The 10,314-nt window shown below is 41.7% G+C and overlaps 1 protein-coding gene across 3 annotated transcripts in view; it reads left to right on the top strand.

Annotated features, from left to right (window-relative positions):
• The first annotated feature begins 724 nt into the window (after window positions 1-724).
• The window catches only part of LOC103151693 (centrosome and spindle pole-associated protein 1-like), a 15,393-nt gene continuing 5,803 nt past the window's right edge, over window positions 725-10,314 (top strand). The window contains exons 1-21 of one of the 3 annotated variants that reach the window (XM_016681704.1): window positions 725-821; window positions 1,223-1,387; window positions 2,166-2,238; window positions 2,689-2,792; window positions 2,968-3,025; window positions 3,191-3,287; window positions 3,654-3,711; window positions 4,057-4,331; window positions 4,435-4,550; window positions 5,295-5,436; window positions 5,512-5,632; window positions 5,783-5,821; window positions 6,390-6,537; window positions 6,630-6,794; window positions 7,585-7,697; window positions 7,843-7,992; window positions 8,087-8,230; window positions 9,015-9,131; window positions 9,220-9,286; window positions 9,472-9,598; window positions 10,005-10,144. In XM_016681704.1, coding sequence (XP_016537190.1) covers window positions 1,289-1,387; window positions 2,166-2,238; window positions 2,689-2,792; window positions 2,968-3,025; window positions 3,191-3,287; window positions 3,654-3,711; window positions 4,057-4,331; window positions 4,435-4,550; window positions 5,295-5,436; window positions 5,512-5,632; window positions 5,783-5,821; window positions 6,390-6,537; window positions 6,630-6,794; window positions 7,585-7,697; window positions 7,843-7,992; window positions 8,087-8,230; window positions 9,015-9,131; window positions 9,220-9,286; window positions 9,472-9,598; window positions 10,005-10,144 — 2,353 coding nt within the window. In that variant the 5' untranslated portion in view covers window positions 725-821; window positions 1,223-1,288. The remainder of the gene's footprint in view (window positions 822-1,222; window positions 1,388-2,165; window positions 2,239-2,688; window positions 2,793-2,967; window positions 3,026-3,190; window positions 3,288-3,653; window positions 3,712-4,056; window positions 4,332-4,434; window positions 4,551-5,294; window positions 5,437-5,511; window positions 5,633-5,782; window positions 5,822-6,389; window positions 6,538-6,629; window positions 6,795-7,584; window positions 7,698-7,842; window positions 7,993-8,086; window positions 8,231-9,014; window positions 9,132-9,219; window positions 9,287-9,471; window positions 9,599-10,004; window positions 10,145-10,314) is intronic. The other 2 variants (XM_016681705.1, XM_007571871.2) reach the window with 2 other exon arrangements.

Here is a 10,314-nt window from a genome sequence, read left to right as displayed (position 1 = left end):
AAATATGAATAATCTCAAAATTTAAGTTTTTTTCTAGAAAATTTCCGGCTTCAGAAACTCCACATTTTTCCTCGTCAATTTTTGATATTAATCTAAAATTTTAGGAGTGTTTTTGATGAAAGTTTATACCTTTTTTTTTATTTATTTATTTATTTTTTTTGCAATAACTAATGCCGTCATAAATATGTCATTAGAGCTAATGTTAAATTTCAGAAATTGCTCAATTTAGCTAATTTAAGCCATAAACTTCCACATCTTGTGATGGTGGGGTCAAAAACACGTGGAACAATAAAAATAATCAATTGTGTTGAGAACAATATTGTATCAGTGAAGCAACTCTTTACTGAAAATCAAACTACTCAATATTACTACTTTTACGGTGAATTTTTTTTTTTTTAATTTCGGCTGCACTGACAGTCCACATCTTGACATGAATAGCAATATTCATGTCAAGTTATTCATACTCTGAACCAAAAGCACAACAATAAAAAGTTTAATTCTTTTATGCAGAATTTCATTCGAAGGGAGTGGGATGTGCTATGTATTTACTGCCTATCTTATGTGTATTATGTTTATGTGCGTTGTCTTTCACGTAGTATTTTTATTTATTATTATTAATTTTTATTTATTTATTTTTACAAAATAACCTTTTATTAAATATATTTGGAAAAGTACCAGTGGATTCAAAGAATGGGCTTTTATTTTGACAGTCAAGAGCCTAAACCGGAAGTACTTCGATTTCCAAAACTGTTGTGCTACAGCGTAAACCTGCAAAAGCTGCGCTAATTCAGCGAACCTCTTGAGCTCGGGTGCCGCTAAAGGTAAACTTGTTTAAGTTTCTGGCGGTAGAAAGGCGATTCTAAAAGGGACAAAATAAGTTTATAATTACTAAGAATAACTTGATTTATTTACCGTACAGTTCACACTGACTCGCTTTGCTTTTGAATAAAGCTAACGGGTTAGCCAGGATAACCTTAAGCTAATTTTAAACAAACGTTCTCTTCTTTATTATTGACACTTTAACATGTAGCTGATAAAGTAGTACAGAAGAGACGACGAGTCTCGCCGTTAGACAAAGCGGCTAAACTAGCTGATTCTCTCTGAAGAATGTGACGCTGCCCATTGTCGTTGCCTGACAACGAAGATTTAAAGAGACAGTAACCCCCTGAGCGCCTAAGCTCATGTAAATGTCGCTAACAAGCTCTCTTTCCATATTCACTAGATAGTTATGTGAACCGAAGTGGGTGGCTGATTTCCTGGCTTCCTTGAGTACTTTCTACTGAGGGAAATGGATGATGAGCTGGAGAACTTCATCAGAGAACGCAAGGTGCGAGTGGCCGAGGATAAGGCCAGTCTAGAAAAAGACCCTCCCTACATGGAAATGAGGGTATGTCTTCTACAGTTGTCCCTATAAACCTGTCTCTTACATACCCTGTTGGGACATATAAAGGTTAAATTATTTAAAGTTGACGAGAACACATTTGTAACAATAAAATCGTAAATAATAGGTGCTTGTTCGTGTAACGCATATACTCATGGCCAAACCTGGCAGGAACACAAATGTTGTAATTTGTGGCTTCAAAATAGTTTAACTGCTGACAATAGCTGCTTAAAAACCTATTGAAGTGTTAATATGTGTCTGAGCCTTCTGCAGAACAAGTTGACATTATAAACCATCACAATAAACACTAATGCTGCAGGTTTTTTTTACTACGTGGCCATGGCTGTTCTGCCCTTCCACGGGGTGTTTTGTTTTTTACGGGTTTTTTAGGTCAGTGTGGAAAATCACCACAAGATGACGATATAGATATGTTTTCCACCTCCCCAAGAAAAGTCAAACAACAACTTTAAAGTTCCTTCACATCTTCCATGGCGAAATTTCACTCTTGAAATTCCCAGAATTCTCTCCTGTTTTAAGACGCTATTTCAAGGTTTAAATTAAAAGAAAAGTGGTAAATTGGTTCTGGAAGGAAGAAAAGAAAATGACAGCTAAAAATAGTTGGGATGGATGGATGGAATAATGAATATTAAATGATTATAAATTCTGAATGCTACTTAAATCAAATTCTATATTATCCTTGTAAAACTTAACATATATTTTCTGTAAAACTAGCAATCCTGTCTTCAGCTTTAATCCAAAAGCTTCCTCTGGTTTTGACTGACAGGCAAAACCCTGCAGAAACTACGGGTCCACCGTGAAAGAGAACATCCCTCCAAGGATTAACATCCAAGTAAAAGGTATTTTTTTTATTGTTGTTTTACACAAAATAGTAAAATAAAGAACTTTGGAAACATCCAGAGAATTTAAAGGAGCAGTACTATATAAAATCTGCTGAGCTACTTTATTCAAGCCACTTTTCAGTGCAACAATGATAAAAAGAGCAGTAGCTTTCTAAAGAGACAGAGGCCCAATTTCAAGGCTATACATTATGAAGTCAAATTTCTTTTAAATCACATTTGATATATAAAGCATTTTCTATAATGACTTGACTGTATAAAAGCTATAAAAGAGCACTATGCGCCTGGAAAACACATAATGCTGTCCTTAAAAAAGACAGGAAATCTGTCACGTTTCTTTGACAGAAACGGCTCATATTTTTCCTAAATGGATGAGTGGGTTGTGTTTTCAGCATAAAACCTTTGCCCACAGTTTGCCTCTGCTTCAAATTGCTTGGGTGTGTTTGACAGACGAGAGCTGCAGCGTTGGTCTGCCGCTCGGCGCCGAGTACGAGAAGAAGAAACACCGGCTGCAGCATGAACTGCGGATGGACTACAGACGCTACGTGGCTCAGGTTACTGCCTCTCTCAGTCACTCACACACAGATCATGTGTCAGGAAAAAAACAAAAAACAAGATTTAGTGAATAGATTTACCTTAATGCTTCTCAAAGTGGGAATCACCTGTTTAGTCCAATATTATTATTATTTCTCTGTTTGGTGATTTCTAACGATGTGGTTTCTGCTGCAGCTCCAACCTGACCTCCGAAAAAACGGGAATAGTCACTTTGTCACTGGACTTCTAATAGGTAATGAGGCTTTTCCGCTTGCTTTTTTTTTTTTTAAAGCAATAACTGTAAATTATGATGAGCATTTTTCAGAATAAACATATAAAATCCAATGTTTCAGATCTTAAATCTTGTGACTTATTCCCTAAGAATAAAGAGTTGAGCTTGCTCTCTTTATGCGTCCAGGAGCGGCTGACACAAACGAGGCTTTGCAGAGGAAGAAGGAGCGTTACAGGCAGGAGCTGCAAGAGCAGATAGCTGAGCAGCACCGCAACAAGAAGAGGTACAGCAGGAGTGTTCACACCTCTTCAAGTCCATAGCATTTTATCAACCGCTAGCGCTTGGTACAATAACATAATACAGTAACAAATTACGAAATAAGCAATAAACATTACATTTTGTCAAATCATTAAGAATAACCATCATATGCTGATATATACAGATTTTCCTCTATTTAGCTCTAAGGTTCTTCTGCAAAGTATTGAACCAAATGGACTCAGTATGAATGCATTAAGATACATAGAAGTTTGTGGTTGTAAAGTGACAAAATGAACAGAATTCTTGTGTGTGAATATGTTTGCATGGTTTATCCTCAGAGAATAACTGTGTTTGTTGAAGCATGATGTGTTTCTATGCGTCGTCGTTGCAGGGAAAAGGATCTGGAGCTGAAGGTTGCTGCGACAGGAGTGAACGACCCTGAGAAACCGGTCAGCCGTCACATGATATACAGTCTGCAGTGGCACCCCCAAGTGGGGGGCCAATGAGGTCGATGGCCCCCCACTTGAAAAATGCTGGCCATCCCAGAGAATCATGTTTATGTCATAGAAAATAATACAAAGTCATCTTCTTCAACTAAGATGTAAATGTAAAACCAAACCAATACAACACATAATTATATATAAATAACGTTTTAGCTGTGTCCTGCTAAAAAAATTTCCACCTCTATGAACATTTTCTGGTGGTGCCACTGATAGTCTGGGTTCAAATCACTCAAATCACTGCATGTTTCTGTTGAATTATTTTTAATAAATTTGTTCTCCGGCCCGCTGCAGCCGGACCGAATCAGACAGTTGGGTCTGAGCAGGAGGGAAGTTCCTGGTGTGACCGAGCCTTCAGCGACAGCAGAGAGCGGCTCGTCGTCCAGAACCACAGCCAGTACAGAGGGAGCTGCGGTCAGAGGGAGGGACATACCTCCTCCTGGGCTGCCACATGTTGCCTTCCAGTCCCCTCTGCTGGAGTACAGCTCCGCTCTGGGCCTGGGGGAAGGACATCTGTCTCCCAGCAGCCAGCACAGCAGCCTGTCCACAAACGCTAGGGAGACACACAGGTATAACGGGAACTTCTTTGGACTCCTTCACAATAAAAGCTTGGTCTTTATCAATGTTTCTTGTTATGATGCCTTGACTCACTGTCTGTCTGGGTTCTTCCAGAAACGCCTTCCTTCCTCAGCCGCCCTCCTCACTAAGGGAAGCTTACAGAACCCCATACGGAGAACCCCATCAGTACTACGGAAACAGGAACCTGCTTGACCCAAATATGGCCTATTGTAAGAGCTGCTCTCTCTTTCTGCACTGCAGGACAATTAAAGGGGCAGTATTATGTAAAATCAACTTTTTTGAGCTTTATATCTTGTTGTAATGTTATTCCCTCATCAAAAACATTCCTGGAGTGTTACCTTAATTCTTACATGCATGTTTGAGAAATCCTGTAATGCAAAAGGATTTCTCAAAGTTCAACTGCTCAAAATCCTCAAACAGGATTTTACACAGTTGAATGGAAACTATTCAACTGTGTAAAACGCCTGGGTGGACCTGGCTCTTCCTTTCGGGGCGAAGCTCCTCCTCTGAGCGTTTTACTTTTATGTCTTTGCCACTCCTATTTGCAAATATACTGCAATATTTTGAATATATTTTATATATTTTGAGTAATTATTTGATTTTTTTTTTTTTACATTTAAATTTAAGGAAAAGCCAGTTATAATACTGATAATTTAAGTTACAGAATTTTATGCACAAACCTATTTTTAACTATAAACTGATAGAATTTGATACATTGTTGAACCTTATAGAGCTGTTTTAATTAGATAATATTCTGTTTGTTTGTCTGTTCCTTCTGTCAGTCACATAATTTAAACAGAATCTCTTAACCTTTGGAATAGAAAAATTGGTTTCCGAATTTAAAATTGTTTCTGAATAGATAATCATTTCTGAATTGAAATCGGAATCAAATCGACACTGAAAGGCTCATCTGTAGTTATAGGCTCAACCCGGTATCTCCAATCTCTTCCCAGATGGACATTTTCCTTCTCCTAATGCTGGGATCCCCACGCCCTACTGGAATGTGCCACCAGGGGGAGCTGTGCCCAGCCAGTTGGGGAACCACAGTCCTCACAGCCAGCATAGTGGCTATAGTTTTCCAGAGCCTCCATTACAGTAAGTGCATTAAGGTGTGAGAGAACCTCAGAAAGAACACAATCCTCGACTCTAGTCATTGTTTTTGTGAAACAGTTCTGGCAGGTGCCGCAGTGAATCTGCTGTTGCAGATTCACATGTCGGAGACTTCCCCTCAGAGAGGTCCAGGTCCTCCAGGGAAAGGATTCTGAGCTACAGAGATGCTCTGAAACAACAGGTAGGGGGAAATCTAACCAAACGTACTACAAAGCCCTTTTTTTCTCTCTCTCTCTGATTGGGGTAGTGCGTTAGTGTCACCATCACCCAGTGGGATCATCATGGTTGGGATGCTTAGGTTCTCATTACATAGTGTGTGATATGTTGACAGGAAGATTGCAGTAGTGGGAGCAACATTCCTTCCACCAAGGTAAAATGGATTTAGATAAGAATAGCTGATAGAGGAAAGTTGTGTCCTTAGAGCCTCTTTTATTAGCCAGTAGAAATATTTGAGATCTTTGCCCTCATTTAGATGTTTAATATCCCAGATCCACTTCAATCCTGTCTTCATATCGCTTACTTTCCCTAGACATGACGTACTGGTCCATGCTCTTCCAGGTTACTTCTCAGAAGTCTTCTTAGAAAAAAAAAAATCATATATATTTTTTTCTTTTTAGATTATTCTCCATTATCCAACCTGTAAAAATCCAAATTTTTCATATTAAATTGTTGGTGTGTAAAAGATGGACACAGTCTCAGAAGTGGTTTGAAAGCTGACTTGAGATGTTTGACTATGTGTGAAATGGAAGAAGTGTTAGGCGACTTCAGTTTCATGTCCTACAATACATTTCATGACAGATTGTAGTGTTGTTGTTTTTTTACACTCAAAAACATCAGACGATTGTTCCCTTAATTCTGCGTGAGACTCGAGGAAGACAGAGGAAGTGTGTGACGCTGCCCTTTGTCGTGTTGCGTAATGGAGTCATGCCGTGCTGCAGATCCAGGAGCAACAGGAGCGCCGGCGTCTGGAGAGGGAGGAGAGGGAGCGCCTGGAGGCCCAGCTGGAGGCCGACATGAAAAACCACGAGCCCTGGGGGAGAGGCGGGGGAGGAGCTCCTCTGAGGGACAGCACGGGCAATCTCATTGGTGGGTCCTGATTTCTTCTTTGTTTTGGTGGAAAAAATAAAAAGTATGAGGAAGTTCCCATTGATCCTCACCCGGGTTTTCCATCGGCCCAGCCGACCTCAAGCAGATGCACAAGCTGAACGAAGAGGCTTACAGCAACCCGGAGCTGTGGCAGAGGAAAGCCACGGCTGCCATGACGACCCACCTGGCAGAGCAGCCTCACCCGGCCGCCAGGGTCACACAGACCAGCAGCTATGACTCTGCTGACAGGCTGCCTGGTAGATACCTGCTTTTCTGACCGATTCCTTTAACACACCAGGATTCTGAGTCTCAAGTTGTAGTAAGGCGTTCGCAAATAATGACATTATTCCAAATGATGAAAATCAGAGCTTTATTTATTTTTTTTATAGATCTCTGAGATGTTTTTCCCCAGTTAGCTTTTGGTTTACATTGATGTCAACTCAGATTCCTAGTAGGTGCATTTCAGATGTGACCTATGTGTGCAAAACTCTGTCTATATAACGTTGGAAAAAACATAATTTTGTTATTGCGGTGTTACTGTTAAATAAGAAACTAACCGCAACTAAAATCACACATGAATAAGTTCGTTCACACGACAAGTAATAGTCACACATCATCCTCCAACTACTTCCTGTTGACTTCTTCGTGGTTTGTGCCAGTGGCAGCATCCGGTTGTTGATCATGTGACTCATGTGATGCAATAAAATATTGGGTATCTACGGAAACCCAGACGACAGAGTTGTTAACCAGATTGTTGGTTCATCAATGTTAAAAGAAAAGAGGAGTTTAGTTTTAGGACAGTATGTTTGTACCATGTTGATGGTAAAGTAAGATCAGGCTTTACAGAAAGTAAAATCTAAGCAAGAAAGTTCCAAAACTTGATAATGAAGGTCAAATTATATTCAAAAAAGTATTTGGTGAAATTATGCTGTTGCAAAGTTTACCAGCTAAACTCTGATCTTTTGTTGTACTGCTGTGACGTTTCTTTGTCCTCTGGTCTGTGTTTAGAACATAAACTATTTTCATTCTTTCCCTTGTTTTTCCCAGGCTTCACTCATGTCCAGACCTCCCAGTTTGCCAGAGGTAAAGTTTTTGCCAGCCAGCCCAGTGAGCTCCAGCTCCAGGAACAGGACAAGTACAAAGCTTACCTCAAGCAGCAGGTAACGGCTTTCTGAAATGCTAAAAAAAATAATAAAATACTCCAACACAGTTGGAAAAGTAGTCCTGCCCTTTCTAAAACCATAACCAGCAAACTGAGCAGTTTACGTCCTCCGGATCTCGCTGACAATATGGCGTTACTCTTAGATTGATGAGAAAATGCGTAAAAAAGCAGAGGAGAGGGAACGGATGAGACTGGAGGAGGAGAAGGAGGAGAGGAGGCTGGCAGATCAGAGGGCCCGCATCCAGCGGGAGTATGAGGAGGAGCAGGAGAGGAAGAAACGGAAAGAAACGGAGGTGAGGGCCCCGCGGTGTCCATCCGTCTGTCCTGTCCTGTCCTGTCCTGTCCTGTCCTGGCGCGTCCTTCTCTAAATGTGTCGCTGTCTCATAGCAAAAGGCCAAAAACGAGGAGCTGATCCAGCTGGCCGAACAGAGGAGGAAGGAAGCGGAGAGGAAGAAGAAGGAGGCGGAAGAGAAGGAGCACGCCGCTCTGAGGAGGCAGTATGAGCGAGAGAGGCAGGCCAGAGTGGACGAGGTCAGTTTGTGTCATTCAGCCCATCAACTTCCTGTAGCTCTAAAGCTAAACGCTCCTATGGTTTCAACAAGGAGGAAGAAATAAGGATGTGCTTTATCGTTTTTATGATGTTTCTGAACATTCCTCTGCTTTAGCAAGAATAAAACTGGGGTACAAAAACTAGATTTTGTAAGTTGTCTTTGTTTTTTCAACTGAATTAGAACTACTTTGCTCTGCTGAATTAAAAAAATGACATCCATTTTCCTCCATCAGGTCAGAGTTTTATTCTAATTTGATTTAGAGAAATTCGATCTTCTGACTAAACTGATGTTATTTTTGTGACATTATCAGTTCATTTCCGCTAATATTGCTCATCCAAAAAGGTTTCAGGAGAAAAAAAGGTTTTCTAACAGTGTATTAATTTGATGTTACAAACTTGAATTTCTGTAAATTGAATAATAAACACTGATAAGGGTCAGTTCATGTAAAATGAACATTACGTCTTCATTGTATAACATTCTCCGTCTCTTCTCTGTCCTGATGGAGTCTCTCTTCCTGCTCGTCACTCATTGATCCAGATTCTCAGGAAACCGACCCAGATGTGAGAACAAGTTGTGCATTTTGATGCTCTTGTTGCTCCATAGTTCAGAAAGTCGACCTGATTGAGCAAAACCAATGTGATTTTTGGATTCAGCTCATCAACATGACCCTAAAACCGTCGAAAAACCCTTGACCAGTGTAATCCAGTGGACGATCTGACCCTGTCAGTCAGAATTGGGACTAGTTCTCATCTGAATGTGTTTAGGTGCACAGAGTGCCTTCTCCTCCTATCCCGACCCTGCAGAGGAAACACGGGCGATGCCTGCAGCACGCCTCCAGACCCGCCACTGTCCACTCCCACACCTCCACCTCTCCCCTGTCTGTGAGTAACACACAGTGGGCCAGTTCCTATATAAAGAAGAGTTAAACAGGGTTTTCTTATTTGTACCTTTGTATTTATTTTTTTAAAGGAGCGATTGTCATCAGGTCTTCAGTCCCCTCCTGTTCCCGCTCGTAGGAACCAGCTCAGAGCTGCAGGTGCGGTAACCCTTTGAAAACCCGTTCTGTTCCAGCAGAGACCTGGTTTGTTTGCTGGGTTCATTCTACCTCCACTGTTTTACTTTTCTTCAAACACCCATTCAGTGGTTGATGTGTGGTTTTTATCCAGAGATCCAAGCTCAGCACTGAGATGAGTTAATTAGATAAAATGTTCTGGGTTTCAGGAAACCACCGCGACCTGTTCAGTGAGCTGTCGGCGTTGCGTCGGCAGCTCCGCAGCGAACAGAAACGCCTGGAGAGCGATCTGCAGCGGGGGAACTGGGAGGAGCCGGACTCGCCCATGAATATCAGGTCAGACCCAATCAGAGCCGCTGCTTCGTCTGCCGAGACCGAAGCGTGTTCACTCAGTCATCTGCAGTGCACTCAGTCCACTGCAGTCCCTTGTGTATTGTTGTGGGGGAGTCCCACTATCTAGAAAGATTAGCTGCGCTAACCCAAAAGAGCAAATCATAAAAAAGGTTCTGCGAGTGTGCAGATCCTTTTAGTTGCTCAACATTTCCAGAAGAATAGAACTGGACTGGAATTGAGAGATGAAGGAGCGTGATGTGCGCTGAAGTGTATGGGAAAACATAATCGGTGCATCGCCCCCTCCAGACGGGGGTTTTGGCGCCCCCTCTGGTGCTGCGCCCCTATGCGTTGCATACGCTGCATACCCACTTTTTGCGCCTCTGTTGACAACTTCTCTTCATCTGTCCAGAGATCGGGAGCGTCCGGCGGTGGACGTGTTCGACATGGCTCGGCTCAGGCTCCAGGCTCCGGTCCGAAGGCCAAACTCCCGAAACACAGAGCCCAGAAACCTGCTGCGTATCCATGACTCCCTTCAGCTGAAATACACAGGTACTACATGGTCATGGCTAGAGGTGTGGTAGTGGTGGGCACCGCTAGCTAGAAAGTTAGCTGCGCTAAACCCAAAACACTAATTATTAGTTCAGCTAATGCTACAGTGCTACACCAACAAGGTATTTAGTTGACGCTAATGCTGAAGCTCGACACCATTAAGGTATTTA

This window comes from Poecilia formosa, unplaced genomic scaffold (genome assembly GCF_000485575.1).
Source record: "Poecilia formosa unplaced genomic scaffold, Poecilia_formosa-5.1.2 Scaffold289, whole genome shotgun sequence".
Classification (NCBI taxonomy): domain Eukaryota; kingdom Metazoa; phylum Chordata; class Actinopteri; order Cyprinodontiformes; family Poeciliidae; genus Poecilia; species Poecilia formosa.
The sequence above is the reverse complement of the archived record's forward strand: the minus strand, read 5'-3'. Positions and strand labels throughout refer to the sequence as shown.